A 23,471-nucleotide genomic window follows, 5' to 3' on the forward strand; every position below is an offset into this window, starting at 1 on the left:
AAAAAGAATCAAATGATTTAGATTAGTACACTTACTGTTGTGTCAATAGGTGGAGAACACAATTTATTTCTTTTTTATTTAACCTTTATTTAACCAGACGAGACTTCCTGACCAAGGCAGGCAGCAACTCAGTAGCACATGTCTATTTCCATCAACACACAATCCTAAAACAAACAATCAAATAATACATATACAGTCAGGTGAAGCTATTGCATCCTATTGTCATTAAAAATTTATTTTAATCTACAGAGGCCAGCTCCTTCAATTTTAAACCGTTCTGCTCAGACCGCACTTTCGGAACATACAATAAAAACAAGTCATGGGAACGAAGGCTGTAGGAAGCTACACTTCGCTGGAAAATAAGCATATGTAAGTAGAGGGGAAGCTGACCCAGTATAGACTTATAAATGAGTAGGTACTAATGCTTTAGCCTGCGAGACGACAAGCAGGTCCAGCCAACATGAGGGTTAAGCACACAGTGATGGGTCCGAGCTCTGAGACCTGTGATGAACCTCAGAGCTCCATGATATGTGGTGTCAAGAAGCATGCATATAGAACAAGTTTCCTTCTGGCCTCAAAGGAAAGACGGGACCTGATTCTGAAATAAAACCCCAGTTTCAATCTAAGCCTAAGAGTAATCAATCCAGATGCTGAGATATTCATACTGATTAACAAGTTGTATTTGAGAGCCCTGTAAGGTGCTGATTCGTGGCAGGTTTTGAGGCTTTGGTTTAGCATTTGGAAATAACATAAACTTGGTTTGATCTGAATTTAAGATGAGTTTTAAGTCGAAGAAGTTGTTTTGAATAGTATTGAAGGCTGACTCTAACTGACTGACAGCATTAGAGGGTCTGGAGGCAGTACTATAGATTACTGATCAGAGCATCCACAGACATACTATAGATCACTGTGTCATCTGCATTAAAGGGAAATGTGCTTTGTGCTTTCACCTGCATATGCTATACACACTTCGGAGAAAGTAATGTAAGACTGATGCTGATGTAATATCAAAAAGAAAATGTGATGAATAAGTCAAATGACCCAGGAGTCACATGATGATTCATCATCATCAGATAAACAGTACTTTGTTATTATACACATTTTGTTGTGGATTAGATGACAGTGTTTAGTATACCTGCAGCAGGAACGTCATGATGTTCCACCATGGCACTCTGAGCCTCCCTCAGCTGCGCTCTGCATTTTAGTGTTTGCTGCAGAATGACAGCTGAAAGAGGAAGGTGACAACTGATTTATCCATTGTGTTCTTCAAAGAACTCTCTGCCTTCCACCAACCCACTCAGATGGCACGTGTGGAACACAGTGTCCCATTAGAGAGTGATCGCTTATAACCGCAAAAGACACCCTGCTGTTCTCAAGGTCAAACCACCAGTGTGGCGTTTTGTGCTGATGCTACATCCAGTCCAGAACTATTTCAGCATTTTCAGCACTGATTCCTTGTTGTGACATGAAGTTACTGCAGATGTACAACAGTAAAGTCTGTTTTTTTTACATATGCTTATTGTAGTTATGCATTATAATGTGCATAGTGTAGTACAGTAATCATCAGCAACTCTGGCAGAGGTCTCATTCAAATGCAGGAGTCCAAAAGCTAAAAAAAAAGGGAAGAGCTGAGAAGGAATCAATAAAAAAAACAAACCGGAAAGAAGTGTGGAGGTGAACAAAGAGATGTGCTGTAATGTTGCAGAGCACAGAAATAAAACACTGGGATGAAAGCACACTGCAAATGAAAGATGGGAAATGGCATCTGAGACAAAGAGAGATAGCCAACATGTTCATTTCCCCCTCCCTCCACACAGCAGTGCATTCATAACCTCCTGCTGCCACTTGTGATGTAAGGCTGAGGCAATTAACCTCCTTCATCTGCCACACACTCACTGCTCTGTGTGTGTGTGTGTGTGTGTGTGTCTGTGTGTGTGTGTGTGTGTTACCTCTCAGAGCTTGCATACTCTTGTGTCGCTGTGTGTTAGTGAATGTGAGTCACTAGTGTGTATTTAGTGGTTATTATGTGTGTGTGTGTGTGTGTGTGTGTGTGACACACTTTGTGTGTTTCAGATCAAAGATAAAGTCCCACTGCCTTTCACCTCAGGGAGATGATGTCATAGTCTGCACAGCGAGTGGTGTTGCTGGCAAACAGCTGAGTTTACTCAAGATAGTAAAAAAAAAAAACATCCTTTTCTTGCAGCTGCACATGACATCATGCACAGTGTTCCACATGCACAGCAGTATACTGTTAATATTAAAGCAGTGCTTTGGTTAGTTAAAGTTTAAATTGGGATTTTATTATCTTCATCATTATTTTTTATGAGAATGTTCCTGTTAATTATAGGCACATGTTGATATCCTTAAAACAGGTCTAGTAAAAAAAAAATTTTTAGCAACCTAATTTGCATATTAAATTATATATTTTTGCTTGCCATTTTGTTAATATGTGTAGTCTGATATTAGTATTTCTGTTTACGGGATGCAGCCAAAGTGTGACATAGCAATGAAGTTACATGCTGTGCTCCAACAATTAAACCACAGGACTTCAAATGCATTATTCAGTGTCTTTATTTAGATTTTGCAGGATGTGATTCATTATTTCCATCACAATAAGCAGCCTCAGCCCACGAGAATGAATGGATTGAAGCCAGCACCTAACTTAGAACACAGTAAAATGATGATTCCGTCATGCATTCTGAATCCTACGGAGGCCCTAAAGGGACATATATATATATATGTATGTATATATATATATATATATATATATATATTCATATAGTTTTTCTTTTCCCAATGTCCGTGTTTTTCCAATGTCCATTTACAATACTTCTCCATGACAGGTTTTAGATTGCTAGCATTTTAGCTAAATTCTGTAGTCAGGAGAAAACAATAACTTGTCTAATGTCTGCTTGATGTGTTAAATTAAGAACCAACCGATGGAATGGACATGTTTCATATATATAAGATAAGATAATTCTTTAACACACACACACACACACACACACACACACACACACACACACACACACACACACACATATGTCTGTATAAGTAGAAATGGTGTGTGTTACAACCCTGGCTCAGGGGGTAGCGACATGACAACATAGCAAGTGGATTAAAAGAAGTTTTACATTTATTTACAAATTAATTTACAACAAAAATAAAGAAATAAAGCAAGGTGATGTGGTGTGGCTCTGCTCCTGCTGGCTGAGAGAGAGACTGAAGAGTGGAGGAAGGGCTTCCTTATGCCCTCAGCAGATGACCAGGTGCAGCTGATCCTGTTGATTGGGTCTGAAAGAAAGCACAAGACAAACCAAAAACGAACACCCCAGTGGACGTAACAGTGTGTATACAAGAATTATGACGGGTGCCATTTTAACATTGGACTTTACCTGACCTTTTCATATTACTTCACCTTTGGATCATTACATTAAATCAGTAAAACATCATAAAGCCAACACTTTAATAGACCTATTAAAAGTGTCGTGTTGAATGTCAAGGTTATCAAAACAAACAAAATAAAGCAGCTTGTCCTCTTGGCGGTGTTGAGCAGCAGATCAGGATGCACTGACACAGCTTGAAGACACTTTTTCTAACATGACAGAGCACCCTAATTACTGTCATGAAGCCAGAAGCTACAGTCTTTTAGAAACTCCTTCCGACCACAAACAGACACTGTCCGCCTTAAACACATCGAGTCCAAACAGCTGATGGGGTTAAGACTGATTTGTCGGAGGGGTGGGGGGGGGGGGGGGTTTACACGCAAACACTCATACACAAACACACACACAAGGACAAATCCATACAAACTCACAAAGACAGATAACAGTCGCTGTTCAGCCGAGGGTGAACGAAATGTTTCTGAAGAGTAGGACGCCTCATTCCACACACACACAGATCTACAGATATGACCAATAGTACAGCTGTAATTACTACCATAACGGAGAGGGCTAGATAAGTGTAGATATGACTAGGGGTGGACACTCTTAAGCACAGACACATATAATTATATGAGTACATAGATTAGGACAAACACACTTTGTAAGACGTAGGTCAGCAAGAATTATGATGTGCTGTGATGCTCTTCAAGGTTATCGCAGTGTGTGTGTGAGTGTGTGTTAATACATGTGTAAAAGCACTCAAGAAATCAAAGTGTTTTACAACAAAATGTAGTGATTTGCTTCTTCTTACCCTTTTTGTCCCTTTCTCTAATAACTGAGAGAGAGAGAGAGAGAGAGAGAGAGAGAGAGATGGTCTCTGGAGAGGACCAGCTTTTGTATTTTGCAGTGTGTGTGTGTGTTTGTGTGTGGGGACTGGCAAAAGGAGTGGACAGTAATTGGTAGGCAAGAGAAAACTTGGTCCATTTTCTTGGTTGGCTAGTCACTGTATTCTGAATTCAGGTGAGGATTAGGAGCAGGAGAGCAGTGGAATTTTTGTGTAAGTGATTTGCTGCTTTCACTACTTTAGAAGTCTTTTTTTAAAATGAGTTTTACATTGCTAATGGTGATAATGATTGTATCTGAAGCAGTCATATGAGATAGATAGCTATATGATGTACTCAATAAAATAATTTAATTTCTTTCTGTAATAAAAAGTATCAACTCCCGAGTGTGTGTGTGTGTGTGTGTGAGTAATGAATGCAATCGACTGCAGAAGAGGTAGCTAGTCACTCTGCTGTCCCAAATCCATCTCTAACAGCTGCTCAAGATCGTGAACCTGAGGTAATTTGAGCGTGCTACTCAGTCTCTTGTGGTTATTTCACAATGCAGTGCGTGACCCTGACTTTTCCACAGTAAATGTCATGTCATAGGCTAATCAGCTGCTCCAGTATACCACTCAAACCCACAGACCACATATCTGTGGTGCCTGCAGAGAGAAACATGCTGCATGAACTGTGGGAGCGCACGGACACGTGCTCAGTCAGTTACCTTTAAGTGGTTGTTGGTGGGTGTGCACAAGCATTGCTGTGTCCAGTTTGATGTCCACGTGCGTAACTCATGTTGTACTGGAGTGGTTTGCGGTCAGGCGATTGACAATTGGAACATTTGGGTCCTTCGTGAAGTCATGCAGACAAAGAAAAGGCAGCTCCACCTTAGCTGGATTCTGTTAACCTTGATGACCACTGCACGTTCCTGCTCTTTCTTATATTTCTGACTGTATTGACCCTTTTTTTTGCTTATTCAATAGCGGAATTTTAATTAATAAAAGTACGACTTTAATGTAAAAGCGTTATTGAAGGATTTCCATAGGCCTCTTTTCATTTGACAGACCTGAACTCTTAATATTTGTTGATGGAGCAGGTGTGAGTTGTGAACATGGTGGCGAAGAGTAACAGGGGTTTACTTGGAAATGGCGACTGTAAGCCCAGTTTTGACTTTCTGTTAGGCTGCTTCTGCCTGTTTAGCTCCTGAATTCTCCACTGTATGGGTAACTCTGTATCTCAGCTATATAGTGCTTATAGGTTTATAATGGCTGAAGCTTGTCTGAATTTGTATGTTAAGCTTGTTTTTTTTACACTGGTTTCATCCAAGGGTCAACTTTCATCACATTGAGCCTCAAGTGTTAAAAACTGCAGTTCCTTGAATGGCCAGTTGAGGCTGGCTTCATAATGCAGGTCTAACTTACACATGATGTACAAAATGTCTGTGAAAAGGCCACTCTCAAGCAGTAGCTGTCGATAGAGCTGTGCTTTGCTGGATCAGGCTGCTCACTAATACCTTTTAAATATTTTAGTGCTTTCTAGGCCCGGAGATGTCTTTGTGTCTTTCCACCTGTCTACCTTCAATGTTTGTCCTTTTTCCTCCTGCAATAATTTGTTTCATCTCATGTCCTCAGGTGTCCTGTGGAATCTGTCGTCGTGTGACGCCCTGAAGATGCCCATAATCCAGGACGCCCTGGCCGTGCTCACCAACGCTGTGATTATCCCACACTCAGGCTGGGACACCTCCCCACACACACAGGAGGACCGCAAGCTGCACCTACACTCCTCCCAGGTCCTACGCAATGCCACAGGATGTCTCCGGTTAGTGTCACTGCCTAAAAACTTCTCATCATACAGCCTTCAGAAATGTTTTGCTCCCACTATCACCAACCATGATAATTTGTTACTCTAACTTTGCACCCAGTGTTATTTTTTTTTCACTCTACACACTCAGGGAACTGATAGACTTTGCTGCATTTTAGATGACTCACTATTTGGCTTCAGAGCTGCTATGTATTTTCATTTTCTCACTTGAGAACATAATGCTTAGTCGTACAGTGTAGTCTGGATGTAGTAGGACCATGACACATATTTTCATTTCCTCCTGTTTTGGTTCTCAATGCCAGCATGTTAGAACAGTGACTATTAAAAATTTCTTACATAGATAATTGTAGAATGAACCCTGTATTACAGTAATAGATCAGTATCTAAGGTAGCAGTGTGCTACATACAGTGAATCATACAAAAAAATGCACCAAGGTACCAAGTGCCTGCTTCTCTAAGACACCCATTATTAGCTTATCTGTGCTTGTTGTGGGTTTTAATTGACTTGGCTCATTTTTTACTAATTATGAATATAAAGTACAAGAGGACAGGGATAATAGAAGCATGTTTGAAGTGGTGGTGGTGTCAGACTAACCTCACAAACTAATACATTATCTGCCACCATAATTAAACAGTGTGTGTGTGTTGATTCTTGATTCTTCTTAGCTCTTCACTCTTCACAAATAAAAATGCTTATCATGATATGTGATATATGATGATAGCAATGCATACACATATTAGCTCTTATTTAGCTCTTTAATCTCAAGATATCCGTCATTGGGTCACAGCTTGTAGTCTCTATTTCACACAACCTGATCTTCAATATGTGTGTTTGAGAATCCATCTTTACAATGCAGGTTGAATGGATCCTTCTGATCGGTCCATCTTAGCCCTTTTTTTACCTGTTTTGTTAACAAGACCACAGCCTGGGGATGGAATGATAACCTGTGTAGGAATATCAGTCGGTAGTACACTAGGGATGCTACTGACTAGCTGTGGGTTGCTACTGCTTACTGCCAACCTACATTATTTGTTGCAATCTCCGTCCTCTAAATATGCACTTCCTGGTTGCTAGCCTGGGGGTCCATGATAGAAAGAAATGGAAACAGCATACCAGTAAACCACTTTTCCACCAAAGCTCAGTATTTCTAGACATATCATTTATATTGCTGAGATGCTTTCCAAAGCTCTCCTTCAGTAGTGCCAGGCCTGCATGATGAAATTTCTGTGGCTGAGTCTGAGCTCATAAATATTTCTGCCTCAGACATGTTGGCTGTTCACCAGACATTTTTGATGTGCTGTTCATTCACATCCATCAAACAGCGGAGCATCAAAAGGCAGAAACACAATGTGGCAAAATACAACAATGACAAGTTAGCTGCAAACCCCCACACGTCGTATATAAGTTTCTTTTACCCGTCTGTTTAGTGTTATTATGCCTACACTATACAAATACCTTGACAATTATCATGTGACACTTCAGTATTGAAGTGGAAACAGCTGAAATGAGAATTGTTCTAAATGTTTCCTCGTGAGGATGTGGCAGAGGTGCAGCAGAAGGAATGCTGCCATGACTACTGCATTTTTTTGTGTGTGTGTGTGTGTGTGTTTGTCTCTCTCTCTCTCTGTCTTGCTGCATGTGAGGGCTATTAATCTCAGCCACAATATGTCTCCTCACCTCCTCTCAAGCCCCCCCACCTCCCCACCCCACCCACACACACACACCCACTAGATACTTACCAATGCTTCAGTAGCTTTTTATACTGTATGTGTATGAAAAAGCACACATCTACTCCTACTGTGTGCTGTATGTGTATTTTTGAGTCTGGTGTGTGTGTGTTGCAGCAGATTTGCGTGGATCAGCTCCCTAAACTCGAAGGGCTAATTCATCTTTCTCACGCCTCGTTAGGGAATGCTGGGAGTCTGATTAAAGATTGAATATTTCATGGCGGGTTTGGTATATCGCCGGCCACCTGCTCTCTCTTTTTTCTCTCTGTTTCCATCTCCCATTATCCTCCACACACTTTCTCATTTTCTCTCTCTCTCTCTCTCTCTTCCCCTTTAGTCACTCCGTCCTTCCACGCTTCGTCCCCATCTCATCCCATTACTCCGTTTCTCCACTCTCGATCATATTATCCCTCCTTTATCCCTCTCTTCTTGTTGTGTCTCGCCTCGTCTCAGCCTTGCTGTCTCTCACTTCTGCTAACTCACTGCATGTTTAGCTTTCTTGGGTGAACATATGCTGTGATGCCAACTAACAGGAAGTGCTGGAAACTCCTAGACAGCTGATGAATGTGCACTGAAATGCAGATGTGATACTGCAACTCTACAGCAATCAAAGAAGCGCAGGTTACCCCACATTAAACTGAAACTCCATGTACGTTAACATGCCCACGTGTGTTCGGTTGTCACACATCCTCACGCTGTCATTATTCAGAATCTTCACAGTGGAGATAAGAGATAATGTGTAGATGTGTTGTCCTCCAAAGGAATGCTTGTGGGAGATTAATAATGGTTGGTTTGTAAGTACCTTTTAAGTGCTTTTTCCTTTATCTCTGTGTCTTCTCTTGTTTTGTTTTAGCGCACAATACACCACAGCATTTAATCAGTGCCATGCTTTGCATGTCAGTACACGGATGTATAATTAAAGGACGATGCTCACATAATTTATTAAAAACAAAGAACTCTGTTGCAGCTTCCTAAATCATCATTCTCATTTAAAGTGCAACTATGCTCATCCTAAACCACGCTTGATGACCTCAAGAGACAGATATTTAAAAAAAATGTCCATGTATAAATAGTTCAAAAGTGATACAAACAGGCAACATGCAAGGTGCTCATTTCCTTACTCAATTCTTCGCTTCTAGCATGATATAGCTCTTATGGCTAATGTGTTAGCTCACAGTAGAATATTGGAGTCATGTTTTGGACTACTTATACTGTATGTCTAGTGCTCACTCTGTAGTTCTGTTTCATAATGAAATGCCTTACAGTGACTCATTTTGTTTATTAACTGTGCCTCTGTGTCACCCCTGTTATGAGGATTTATTACCATGTGACCTACATTCATTAGTAAAGATAAAGATCCCGTTCCAACATGACAGTGCCCATAGGAGAGATATGTTGGCCTCACTTTGTACAGTGGGTGGAGGTATATACAGTCAGTGGTATGGATAGGCACTGTTGCAGCATTAGATGAGGCTTTCTTATGGATGGATGTTTTCTACAGCACATGTTCCCCTTTCACTATTGCCATGAATTGTGAAATGCTGGGTTAAACACATTTCAGATAAAGCACCTACTGCTGTTATCTCTGTGAGCTGACTCGCATCCTTGACGCTCCCTTTTCACAGAGGTTGATGGCCACATTATTAATCCCACCTACAAAGATCTGATTACTTTACTTACCAGGACACATTGCATTGTGATTCTCTGGAGGTCTGGAAACAAAGCTACTGCTGCACTGGAGCAATCAAGCAGAGAGCTCTGTGAAGTGTCACAATGTGAAACGTCATTAGGAGGCTTGTTGGTTATGATTTTCTTTGATTACAGTTATCTGGGTGTCTTGGGATGAATATGTGATAAACTATGATGTGTTTATATTTGGAGGTTGTAAAATGTATTTTCTGGCTCTTGTTCAAACACATGCACCAACTCACATCCATATGCTTACATGCTAAAAAACGGATGAATAATTGGATGTGTAAGATTTTTTAAAAGCTGTGTGTGTTACAGGAATGTGAGTTCTGCTGGTGAGGAAGCTCGGAGGAGAATGAGGGAGTGTGAAGGTTTGACGGATGCTTTGCTCTACGTCATCCAGACTGCTCTGGGGAGCAGCGAGATTGACAGCAAGGTAACACACACATTCACACTTACACAAACAGCTGCCAGGTGCACAAACTCCCAATCACTGGACATATAGCTACATACGGTGACTGATGTTGAGCGGTATTGTTCGTATGTATTCCTCCAAGAAGAAGTGAGAGACAGATCGCTGCTTTTCCAATATGTGACGATTGTTAATGATAATTTACATTATGCAAATGCAGTTTTACCCTTTCTCTTACAGACTATGTGTATATGCTGTGTATGCATATTAATTTGTATAATATTTCCCTGTAATGTTTGAGTCAAACACTACAAAAAATGGAAGCTTTTGTTTTTAAGCAAAAAGCAGTTTTTAAATGTCAGAACCTCTTACTGCCCCTCCAGATTTCCTGTAAAACTGCAGCCATGTAGCTAATTAGCTAAATTAAAGATCAGACATTTCAAAAATACAAGAAGCTGATTAAAACGCAGTAGTCATTTTTTTTTTTTTTTTTACACTGTACCAAGTATTTCACTCAACCCAGATGGGCAATGACACAGAAACATCTCTAGTGAGAGTGTGTGTTTGTGCTTTTTTTTGCCAGCCTGTGAGCATCCATGTGTGTTTGGTGGGGTGAGTGGTTAGCTGTGTGTGTGTGTGTGTGTGTGTGTGTGAATTGGTGTGTTGAGTGGAGGCTCTTCAAGTCGATGTGAAGTTTTTAATCCGCAGAAATCCTTCATGAGATCAAAGTCTGTGACTGTTGACTGCATAGCCACTCACAACAATGGGATTAGTGTGTGTGTGTGTGTGCGTGTCTATATTATGTACACTGTATGAATGTATGTGTGTGAGTTTATTTATCATCTGCACCGCTGTATGTTTGTGTATGTGTGAGTGCTTGTGTGCATAAATCCACAGTGTGATAGTGTATGTTTTTTGTGGGAACCAGAGGATTTCGAGTGCTCGTTTCATTTGACTGTACAAGGAGTCCAATTGTAGCTTTTTTTTCTTTGTTTATGACTGAGGTGGTTTCATCAAGCCTTGATTTGCTCTGATTTCTTGTTTGTCTATCCAGATGCTTCCAGGAGCACATGTAACTTAAATAAATTGAAAATGAATGAAGAAGTTAAATGCTAATCTGTGATTTGCTATTCTTTTTCATCTCCATTCTTTTCATCAGACTGTAGAGAACTGTGTGTGCATCCTGAGAAACTTGTCATACCGTCTGGCTGCAGAGACAGCACACAGCGTGCAGGGGGGGTCGGAGGAGCTGGATGGTTTGTTATGCGACACCGGCGGGAAGGATGCGGAGAGTTCTGGATGTTGGGGCAAGAAGAAGAAGAAAAAGAAGGGACACGACCAGGTGAGGATAAATAGTTAGATAGTAAGATTTCAGTGGCAAAAATCATTTTTTGTGAACTTTGCATCCTAACCTGAATGATCACATTTCAAATAAACACACCAATGCTTTGCATGTAAGAAACCTTTGACCACAGATAACAGCAGAGCTGACAGAGCTGAGCATGCTTATACAGAGGCCACTCTGAGTGATCATGTGTGAACACGAGTCTTATCAAAGGAGGGATCAATGAGCAGGAACATGGCAGCCAGATGAAAGGCTGACAGATGGACAGTCTCACTACATTAGCTCCATGCTAACCAGTCAGAATAGACATGTGTATTGGTTTTACCTTCATTAAAAAGAGAGAGAGGCTTTTCACAGTAAAAAGGTTTCCCAGTGATAACCTTTACTGCTCTGCTGTGATGATACAGATGCTAATGCTGTATGAAAGAGAGCAAACAGCTCTTATCTGGAGACTCACTTCTTGTTTCTTTGGGCTCTTTGCCTCATTCTGCTCTGGATCTGTCTCTTTACCCTTGTTACTTATTCTTTCCTTCTACACTCATATAATATAGTACAGACAATAATGACGACAAATGTTTTTATTTACTCTCCATGTGCATAATGCATGAGGATTTTGCATCCTTTTCTACACCCCGACAAGGGTCTACACCAGATGAATGGTATCATATATAATGTAGCTCCACCTGCACCTGCTGGCTTTGTAACCTGTCGTTTGTAGGAGCAGGCATCAGCTGTCTGTCCTCCAAATGCAGGATGTGATTTTTTAACAAAGCTCTGTGCTGTTTCTACCTCAGAAACATTTGCTCACTTCATCTTTGCTTCACACCATCTCAGAAATGAATATTAATGAATGCACTTGAGTTTTCTTTGATATTTATCATTGAGTTGTTTTCCTCATCAACAGCTGACGTCCACCTACCACCTGGATTAGTAGAATACAAAGAGGCGCCCTTGTTTATTTAGAAAAAGCTCGATGGTAACAGCACGATTGTGTACCTTGTATGTTTTTTCACCGTCCCTGCTACAAGGTTATTACACAGCATGCATGCTTTACCCGTAGATTAAGTCCTGTTTTACTTTCTGTAAGCTTCCTACCTGTACTAAGACTCAATTTAGCATTTCTCTCTGGATTTCCTGGGTCTGTCCATCTGTTGCCAGCAGGCAGAATCTCATCCTCCGTTTAGTTGAAAATGAGAGCTCTCTTAGCTCAAGAATTGACAGAAACCAAATGGCTGCCTTGGAGAAGGCTCAAACCTCTTGTCGTGCTAATAAGCAATCAGCATCACATTCTGGTTGAGTGGAAGTCGTCTTTTACCACTTCTAGTGAAGCTGCAGGGATTGAAAACCCGACACTTCCGGTGGATCAGGGTGGGTGAATTGCTCATTAGCCCTTCGTGCTTTTTTTTTTTCTCCCCTCACCGCCCTCTGTCATCTGTAGCAGAAGCGGAGAAAGAGGTTTTTTTTTTTTAACGCCAGCCCTTTAACCTTTGCATGTTAAACTAATCCTCAGCGAACTTTGTTGTGTATCCAAACAGAAACATGGAGGGATGAAACTAACCCTGAGATGAGATAGTAAATGGACGCATCATAACCTCTCCAAACAATGACATGTAACCCTCACTCTCAGCCCTCTAGCTGTGTGTGTGTCTCCACTCCACTGCAGCTGTGGGTGATTACCATGAAGTAGCGATTGGGGCGCTTTGTTGGAGAAGGCAAAACTCTATCAACTGTGGGATAATTAGAGGAGAGGAGAGGGGCATATGTGGATGGAAAGAGACTGTAAGAGAAGTTGGGGTACTAGAAAATACAAAAGGAAAAGAAGGTGGAAGAAGGAAGCAGCAGAATAATAGGACATTTTTTTTCTGGCAATATTACACTGGATTAACAGATGTGATCTGAGATTATGTTATTATTACACATGGAATGAGGATGGAAGGATTCTGTTCTATAAAAAGGAAACTGTGAACTGATATTATGCAATGACATTACGTAGGCATACAGTAGACCTATAAATGAGAACACAACAACAGTCTGTGTAGGAGGTTAGATTTAACTAAGTATATAGCATCAGTATCTCACATACAGTGATCATTTGTTTGCTAATTCCTGTGTAAAATAATCCAGCTCATATTCTACGCAATGGTGAGTGACCCTCATCATGCATGACTTCATATATGAATAGGCAGTATATGGTTGTATGGTTCTGGTGTGCTTTACAAATCTCCAAAAAGTACCACATATACGCCAAGGAAGCGAATTTTCACTGAATTATATGGCATTGTCACCAAGGGACCCGCTGTAATCGACAGCCAACATTTATACTGAATGTACAGTATCTGTGTGTTTTTCAGTATGCACCATCACTGCAGGAATAAGAGCAGATTTCAATTACAGAGGAGAAAGGAAAAAATGGCCAAAAAAATGAATGGCATATTGTTTATATACTGTTTATGAATACTAAACCGCCTAAAGGGACCATGCTGGCAGTCCACCTCTGTCAAACCTCTTCTCACACAGAATTCTAAACGCTTTTTGAATTATGTCTTATCTACCACAGTGGGACGGTGTCGGCCCGTTTCCAGACTTGGCGGAGCCCCCGAAAGGCATCCAGATGTTATGGCACCCCACCATCGTCAAGCCCTACCTCACGCTGCTGTCTGAGTGCTCCAACCCAGACACCCTGGAGGGAGCAGCTGGGGCTCTGCAGAACCTAGCTGCTGGCAGCTGGAAGGTAAGAGTTCAGCGCGGTGGATATGTGTGGATACAGGACATGGGTTCTGAAGCTGAATCATAATACAAGAATTAAATAAAAGATGTGATCGGTTGAACCTCTGATGCAATCGAACTCCATCTCTTCTGCCCAGTGGTCCGTCTATATCAGAGCTGCCGTCCGCAAAGAGAAAGGCCTCCCTATCCTGGTGGAGTTACTGAGGATAGACAACGACCGCGTGGTTTGTGCCGTGGCTACCGCCCTGAGGAACATGGCTCTGGATATCAGAAACAAGGAGCTCATTGGTGAGTAGTTCAAAAACAGCAGAGAAGTTAAGTCAGACATCAACAGAGTAAATAAGGAGCTGATAAATTGAAATTTGATTTGAGGATTATTGCCGGTGTGTGATTTTTTTTGTGCGTCTGTACTCTGTATGGAGGCTTTCTTTGGGCAGACAGTGGTGTTGCTCTGACTGATTATTTGACGCTAAATTTTCCTTTGGAGAGCGAGTGATGTCTGTTATAAATCCTGCTTTTGTGCTGGTCCCCATAGCAACAACCACATGCCTCCTTCCACTTACTCTGTCTGATGCTCGAGGCTTTCAGCTAAACTGTGTGCCTGTGTGATGTCTAAATATGTGAATGCAGCCATCCATGTGTATCATGTATGTAGGCTGTAATGTCAATTTATTCTTTTTTTTTTTTTCCTTTGCTGCCACAGGGCTGATATTTTGATAGGACACATTGTCTTGGCCTCAGTAGTGTTGTGTTAACATGAAGAAATTGCATTAGAGACAGCATATTGTGTAGCCGAGTCCTCAGAGCTGTCAGCAGCAGATATCAATACTGTCTGCGCTGACAGCCAACTGATGTGTTGCTGCTGCAGAGTTAACTTCATTTTCAGTGTTTGTAATACTGTGTGTTGCTGACACTACAGCTGATGTGCAACAGTTAAATTAAATTGTGTATAGATTATATATATATATATATATACATATAAGTCAACATATATGGAAATTGCTGTTAATATCATCTAAATTCACTTGCAGCTTTTTATAGTAAGGAAACACATGTAGTGTGAATATGACTGTTAGTAAGTCATAACACTCACACATACCAACCCCCCCAAGGAGATGACCCAGTCAGAATGAGGGCCAGAGGGCCAGAGTGGACAGGATTTCCTGACAGCAGTACTCATGGTGTCATGGGAACTGTAGTCAGCCTGTGCTGAGATCACGTGGCCATGTCTCCATCAGTGTCTGACAGCCAAGAGCCAGGCTTGCTATGTTACTTCCCTTAGCAGTGAGCTTTCAAAGGCTTTGTTCAGGTGGGGTAGTGTTTTTATCAGGGCCAGATTTAGATTTAATTTCACATCCTTTTAAAAAAAAAGTACAAAAGAAAACAAATGTAGGGCTTTGTGAGCTGAGGTTATACTTAATATTTAGGAAGGCAAACAAGAAGAAGAATGTGTATGTATGTAAATGTCATTAAAATACGTTGCTTTGCAAACATCTAAATAAATATTGTGTGCAATGCGTGATGGTACTTAATTACTAATCTAGTGACCAAACTTTGTACACTTTTTTCATGCATTGTGAGATACATTTAGGGCATGATATAGTGTCTAAACTTTCTCAATACTCATATGGACAGCACTACAAAATAGCAAACTCGCTATATAGTGCCCTATATATATGGTTTCTAAACTAGTGTTTATAAAATCTTTATTTCCTGACTCTCTACCTTTATTATTTCCACCCAATCCCCTTTTACCACAGGTAAATACGCTATGAGGGACCTGGTGCACCGTTTGCCCGGAGGCAGCAACAATAACAACAGCAGTGGTGGCGGCGGCGGTGGAGGAGGAGGAGGAGGTGGTGCAAACAGCAGCGCTCTTGTAGGAAAGACAATGTCAGATGACACCATCACAGCAATCTGTTGCGCGCTGCACGAGGTCATCACCAAGAACATGGAGAACACCAAAGCCCTGAGGGATGCCGGCGGCATCGAGAAGCTCATCGGAATCGCCCGCAGCAAAGGAGACAAGTAAGCCGAATGGGAAGATGTGGATGAGGTGGAGGAAGAGGTGCAGGTGGACAAGATGTAAGGTCTCTCCTTGGAGGTTGGATGTGGGTTATTTGCTCATTAGTAAAGCATGTTAACAAACAGGAGGGGGCAGAGGAGGGGGGCATTTAGGCATGAAGATAAGGAGGCTGATTGGTGAGGCAGGCCAAGAGGGGGGGGTGTAGACAAATTCATCAGTCCAGCAGGCAAAGCGGGCAGAGCTGGATTATGCATGCAGTGGACGCAGGGCATGAAGGAGCAGAGGAGATACAGGGGTGAGGCAGGTTTAAAGAGGCTGTGTGCTTGTTTTAGAGCTGTGAGTCACCAGTCACAGCAGTCAACAAAAAATAAGACCCCAGCTGAAGTTTCACTAGTTAGTTGTGCACACACACTGTTTACCTGCACCTACCACCTACATGCTATCAGACCGTTGACTGTGGACAGAAGAAACAGAGATTTTTTGTAAATATATAAAGTATTTCAGTACCTTTACTCCTGCTAGGTTTCTACGTAGCAGTCTATATATATATATATTTACCATCTTATTAATAATGTAAATTATATACACAAGTTGCTAACTTTGGTTCCCCTGTGTGTAAATATAGCAGTGCTTTCCTTCAGCTGGCTGACTAACAAATAATTAGTTTAGAGAAAAGGACAGATTTTTTCCCATGTTCCCTGCTTTGCATAAACACACCAAACAATAACATTTCCCAAAATGTCTTGAAGAAATAAAGTTTAATTTCCCAAACACTGATAAGGCCACACGGGCCAAATTAAACCCACAGCCATTAGTCAGCTGAGCCGAACCCTGGAGGATGCTGGATGAAATATTAGCCAATCAATCAATCAGAAGAACAATCATGCAATTTGGCCTCGGTACAATTTAAGTGCCAGATCTGAGTAGACAGAGAAGTCATTGTGAATCTTTGTCTGAGGCTGCAGTGAAGGCCTCATTCCTCATGTGCTGCCTGTGTGTGCAGAGGTCATCAAGCTTTACACTGCGTGTGTGTTTGTTTCTCTCTGCTGAATTCCCAGACACAGTCCCAAAGTGGTGAAAGCAGCATCTCAAGTCCTGAACAGCATGTGGCAATACAGAGACCTACGCAGCCTCTATAAAAAGGTAAAGCCCAAAACTGTGCCTGTCAACGCAGGAAACGTTGCTCATGGTGGCAGATGCTCATCTACTCTTCCTTCCTTCTCATCCCTCAGGATGGATATTCTCAATACCATTTTGTCGGCTCCTCCTCCACGATAGAGAGGGACAGACAGCGACCTTATTCTTCCTCTCGCACTCCGTCCATCTCTCCTGTACGAACCTCGCCTAACAATCGATCCGGTGAGTCCACCACACCCCTCCTCTCCCCCGTTTCCCCCCTTTCACCATCCATCATTCTTTCCTACCAGTAGAGTCCAGTCAAACAAAATGTCGCTCCGATATAGCTGAAGTCTGCTTTAACCTTCACACTACAGCGACGACGGAGGAATTATGCTGCTGTCAAGTGAAATCCTTGCACAGAGCCTTCTAAAAAAAAAAAACTTTCCTGCCCTTGTGTTGTTGAAGTTAGCAAATATGAGGCCTCCAAAAGAGGTCAGTATTTCTGAACTGGTGAGATGTACGCCATCTTTGTTCAGCCTCAGGCAGCGGGCTGACTTTACATCCATGTTTTAAGTCTTACAAACATTAGCTGTGTCATATTGTATGAAACAAGTGACCAAATGCTGCTCCATATACCCTTCATTTAGACGTCACAGGCTTGTTGTTGTTAAAGCCTTATTTATTGACTCACCATGAGTGTGAGGGAGACATACCTCTGCTTCTTGGGTCACGGTTGCCCTCCCTTATGGATGCAGACATCACAGACATGACGCTTATTGTGGTAATGCCTCTTTCTGTAGATTCTCCTTAGCAACTTAACACTGCCTCAATAACATGTTTAGTATGATAATTAAGTTCATTTATAGCTTCTTACTATGCATGTTTTGGTAACCACCAACCACCACCTGGTACGATCGAGATATTAACACTGATATGTAAATAAGGATAGATGCAGATTATTTAAGTACACATATTCATTAAAAAGAAGGTTTAGAGGTACGTAGTATGTTAGGTTCAAGGTAAAATATCCTTTGTACTAGGCAAACACAAGGCTGTGAACCCTCCTTGTGACTTTTTATTTAATGTAAAATTGTAAAAATATGCACAATTAGTGGATTTGCATTGCCCTCACATCCTCTGTGGGAACAGCTGGAGGAGGTATGAGGAGATACTTTTTTCTTTTTATGAGTTATTGAATAATACTAGTCATACATAGATGGGCATATGTAAAAGAAAAATAACAGTCAATTTAGGAGGTCATAAGCCTATAGGATGCAGTGACGGTGCCCCTGCAAAATAGAGTCAGAACAGAATCACGTGGATAATTCCCTGCAAAAGAAAAGACTAAGGAAACAAAATATGACTTTTACTGGCATGAAAGACATCTAATGTGATCATGTTGATAGTGGAATGGGGAGAAGAATGCAGCATGAAATATGTAGCAGGCTAACTGAAATCCAGACTGTGTATAACAAAGGGTTTTTTGGAGGACATACACCAAAACCTACAGGTGCCGCCACAGGACAAAATTCAGTGAGGTTCGTCCTCCTTGGATCATGACAGATTTCATATGGAGAGAGACAAGATACGGACAGACCAAACTGGCAACATTGCTACCATTAAAGCCAAGTTATGTAAAGCTAACTGATGCATAATTCAGTTCCATTTTTGTCAGAGCATGTAAACAGATTTCATGCAGCCACCTACATTAAAAAACATCACCGGATTTATGAGCCTGTCAACTGACAAACTGGCAGAATGATAAACACTGTGATTTGGAAGCTAATTCCACATTGTATATTTTGTTTACAAGTGTGCACACAGTCACAGATGGTCCATCAAGCTATTTGTTTAATTCCATTGCTTTTTTTTCACACACACACAAAGGAACATTTTCCTTTGTGTGTGTCAAAGGAACAATCGACCATAGTTTTCCACGGCCCCTGTCATTCTGTGATTGGCTGTTTGGGTGATATTAGCAGAACATTAATGAGCTTATGGATCCATGCTAACTGCATTATAACATAGGAGACAGATGCAGCCACACAAACAGGCTGCCAGACTACAGCGCAGCCAGGAGCTTCTATGTGAAAGACTGTTATACTGATTTATATATTAGAGGAAACCATATGTCGCTGCATCAATAGCCAGGTTTTCTCCAACATGGCTGACCAGATCTAACTTTGCCACCAATCCCACCAGCACGCTGTCTTTCTCTAATTGTGGATGTGTATATTGTTTCTGATAGATATTTGAGGGGATGAAAAAGATGAAAAAATGCACATGTAGGAGTTCACTGCAGTCAAACAGCAAGAAAAGCAGATGCAGGAAGGAGGAATGACTCAGTATTTACCTCTTAGAAATTACACCCTGGTCAAAAACCTGAAGATTTGAGTCATAATGCACCTGGCACCTCCTGTTTTTCACTCATCCCAGGCTGATTCTTAGAGGTAATAATATACAGTGAAGCCTCGGAGTGCTGTGTTCAGAGTCTAGTAAGTAAAATGCATCACACCACAGAGAGATACAATTATGAAACGGCTCTGGCCTATCTGCTGTGAAAGGACTCTGGTGTGATGTAAAACTCGTCCTCCATGTTGTCGTCTCCTCCTGATGTGTATTGATAACGTGTTCATGGGACTGAAGGTTAAAGATATTCCCTTTGTGTGTGTGTGTAGCAAGTGCTCCAGCGTCCCCCAGAGAAATGATGGCGTTGAAGGAGAGGAAGGCAGACTATGAGTCGACAGGCAATGCCAGTTACCATGGCAACAAAGGCGAGCACACATCACGGAAGGACGCCATGGCGGGTAAGAGTTCCATACAAGCATTCTTAGTGTAGGTTTTATCATTTATTCTCCTGCATAAAGGTGATATGAACCTGGAGCAAAGAGGACTGTTAGCTTAGCTTAGCACAAAGACTGTTTCTCCTATCAGCTGTTATTAAGCATTAAATTAATATTTTGATCTTGGTTATTTAAACTGAAGTGAAGCTCCTGAACTCTTATGCTTTTTGGACCAGATCATGTTGTGATGTTTGCCCAATAAGGATAAATGTCTGATAGTCTCGTACTCAAAATCAAGTAACCAATCACATCGTCTTATCACCATAGTAACAGAGGAATATGAGACATTTGAGGCAGCTGTGCCGTGCTTATGGAACTATAGGGACTTTCTATATCTACTATAACGTGACATCACTGAGGAGCTTTATTGTTATTGTTCATTGTTTCACGTTGTTAAAGGTTTTACACTTTTCACATCAACACCAGTTGTCGTGTGGAAACAATGAATTCCACACTCTCCTTAATGATTATTCATCATCCTTTTAATTGTTTTTCTGACTGAAAATGTCACCACAGGTGTTCAGCTGACAGCCCACTCACACTGCTCCCACAGTAATATCTGAGCAATAACGCTTTTTAATCCTCATTGTCTCCACAGGTCAAATCTCCGGAGGGTCGTCAACGCTGCACAGAGGAGCATATGTGTCCCCCACCGATGACCTGAAGTATAATCAGGTGACAGCTCATTAAATTAAAATTAAATTAAATGAGCTTCACTTGATGAAGCTCACTATGAACCTTTTTTCTCATTTGTGATGTTTTATTTTCTAGGTTTCTTCACAAGGCTTGCCATCAGAGCCTTACCCTCCTTTCCAGAACCCTCCACCACCCGACAGCGGCAACTACGACGATAAGGCCTTCTACGACAGCCAGGTTCACGCGGGAGGGCGCCCCCCGCAGGGTGATCTCAACATGCACTTGCAGGGCCTCAAGTCCACCGGCAACTATGTAGACTTCTACTCAGCCTCGCGGCCCTACAGCGAGCTCAACTATGAGACCAGCCACTATCCAGCCTCACCTGACTCCTGGGTCTAAGGGGAGATGAGGGAGGAGGAGGAGGAGAGGATGGATGAAGGACAACAGAAGTTTAAAAGAGGCAAGAGAGAAGAAGAGAGGACAGTGTCCCTCCATCCCCATCCTCCCCTGTAGCTCCTGAGTAGCATCATAGATATCTAGGATCAAGGAAGGGGAGGATGAAAGGAGACTCCTTTCAGAGACACCCGGGGGGAGGAGGGAGAAGGGGACAAACGAGGACCAGAAGCAAACAGAGAAACGGCCACGCATGTGCATGCACACCACCAACCAAACTGACAGACACATTTAATTTCTGTGTTTAGTTTGTGATCAACAACTGGTAGAGAAGGTTCAGCAGACAGAAAGACCTCCGACAACCGAAGGCTTGATACAGTGATACAGAACGTAAAAGAGAGAGACAAGGCTGGGACATGAAGGGGGGTGAGTAAAAAAGGTGCGAGGAAGGACAGTGAAAGAGTTAAAAAACGGATCAGTGGATGTAACATGAATGGAACGGAGAGAACCTGTATATATGTGGAATAGCAACATGGCTTTTAGTAACGTGAAGCACAAGAAGCAGAGCTGTAGGACATGTAGGCCGTCTGTCACAAACTTTACTTTCTCTCTATGGCTTGGAACGTGATGTATCCTCCTCTGGGCAAAGAACGCTTCTGGACTTTTTGGTCATTTGTAACAGTTTTAATTTTTCTTTTGTTGTGTTTCTACTTTTTTAATTCTGGTTGTATAGTAATCGATGTACACTGTACATTTACGGATACGATGCATTGTGTACTGTACATTGCACTATTTTCTGTGTCATGTCAGGCCTTTGTTCACCACAGGTTCAGCATCACTTCCTCACTTACTACTCCCACAATAACTGCACTCTGACTTTCAATAACTCATATCACTGATGTCGACATGCAAAACACTGGATATGAACCGGGAAGTCACGGTGCTCCTTTCACTGCCCTAGACAGAATATCTGAAAAAGAGGTTCCAGCAGCTAAGCAGCCTTTTCCGCTTTTGTTTTGTTTTTGTTTTAGCTTAAATGTTTTGGCGTCTATTCCATTTTGTTCCCATGAGCCTTTTTCCTTCAAGCGACCTGTGCTCATTGTGTAAATAACTGTGCCAAACAAAGGGTCACATCCCCTCAGCCGAAGAGGGACGTTACTGTAGGGGTGCGTTCAAGGGTCCAAGTTCGAGCTGAAGGTTTTCAGCTGAACATCTTTGTGGTTGTAAACGATGCCAGTTTGTAAATGCTTTGGTTTTTCTAAACTGTGTTTTACTGGGATGAAAACTGTCTAAACTGCACCTAGACTGGGGAGTAAAAAAAAATTACAAAATAATAATAATGAGGAGGGACTGTGACCGGGCGAAGCCTCCAAAGTTGTACAAAATTAGATTGATTTCTGTGTTGTAAAATAATCAATGTTTGAAGTATAAAACAAAACAAAAAAAAAACTTTTCTGAAAGATGGGGTGACAATTCTAACTTCATGGTAGACAAAACTGTTAATAGAGTATGGATATATATTATATAAATATAAATATATATACTTTTTATGTGCAGATGTGGATGTCACTTATAGCAGCAACATTATGGAAAAGACTTGTAAAAAAACAAAAAACAAAAACAGCTACATGTAGGACTTTTGTTCACATCTTATTTTCTGGTCAACACTAAAAAAAAAAAAATTGTCAACTTTGTGTAGTAATAATGTTGTTGCTATGTGGAGTAGAGTAGACCAAGGCCCAGGGATCCACGTTGTCACCAAGGCAGTCCAAAAAAAAAAAAAGGTGCTACATCTGTGAGAAGTATTTTCAAACATGTCTGTGCACAGAATCCCAAACACCCCCACCCGTCCAGCTGAACAATGGATTATCAGGTGTGATGCACGCCAGAGAACAAAGTGTGTTTCGAGTGCATGACTCTAAAAACACACACCCCTCCTCTTTCCGATCAGTTGGTCTCATTAAAATACAAAGTGAAACAATGACGCCCATGAATGCATGAGTAATTTGTCGTAAATCTGAAATTTCTTCATTTTTATTTTTTAACGTGAGAAAGGCTCACAAAAGGTGACAACAGAACCCTGGTTCTCCCTACCCACTGCTGTTTAGAAGTCCTAGAGGTCATCTTCCGATGCTTGACAAACGACTCATCATGCAACTGTCACCCACACACACAAACACACACTGGATGGAAAGCAGACAACGTACTGTATTTGTTAGTAAGCATCTGGAAACTGACGACGTTTTGTATGTCCTTGTGATCCTTAGGCAGAAAATATCCTGACTATAAAGACATGTATGGAGATATAAACGTTGGTGACCTTTTTGTTGCTAGACCAAACGTGTTTTAAAAAGAGAATTGTGAATCTTTCTATTGCCTCAAACAGATTGCAACTGCTCCAAAAAAATATAAACGGACCATCGAAGAACCTCTGATTTTGGGAGTTATTTTTGTGTGGTTGTGAGTGTGGTTTTTCTACAGTTTTTGGAAGTCATATTAGAGTGTTAAACCTCATGTGTTTTCTG

General features: G+C 41.4%; 1 protein-coding gene across 2 annotated transcripts in view; it reads left to right on the forward strand.

The window, feature by feature from the left end:
- ctnnd2b (catenin (cadherin-associated protein), delta 2b) overlaps positions 1-22,674 on the forward strand; it is a 114,762-nt gene extending 92,088 nt beyond the window's left edge. The window contains exons 15-25 of one of the 2 annotated variants that reach the window (XM_028426998.1): positions 5,839-6,025; positions 9,764-9,881; positions 11,017-11,199; positions 13,760-13,933; positions 14,067-14,217; positions 15,690-15,957; positions 17,014-17,098; positions 17,188-17,314; positions 19,753-19,881; positions 20,516-20,592; positions 20,689-22,674. In XM_028426998.1, the coding sequence (XP_028282799.1) occupies positions 5,839-6,025; positions 9,764-9,881; positions 11,017-11,199; positions 13,760-13,933; positions 14,067-14,217; positions 15,690-15,957; positions 17,014-17,098; positions 17,188-17,314; positions 19,753-19,881; positions 20,516-20,592; positions 20,689-20,952 (1,763 nt within the window). In that variant the 3' untranslated portion in view covers positions 20,953-22,674. The remainder of the gene's footprint in view (positions 1-5,838; positions 6,026-9,763; positions 9,882-11,016; positions 11,200-13,759; positions 13,934-14,066; positions 14,218-15,689; positions 15,958-17,013; positions 17,099-17,187; positions 17,315-19,752; positions 19,882-20,515; positions 20,593-20,688) is intronic. The other variant, XM_028426999.1, reaches the window with a different exon arrangement.
- Positions 22,675-23,471: the final 797 nt, after the last annotated feature.

This window comes from Parambassis ranga, chromosome 17 (assembly GCF_900634625.1).
Source record: "Parambassis ranga chromosome 17, fParRan2.1, whole genome shotgun sequence".
In the NCBI taxonomy this organism is placed as follows: Eukaryota; Metazoa; Chordata; class Actinopteri; family Ambassidae; genus Parambassis; species Parambassis ranga.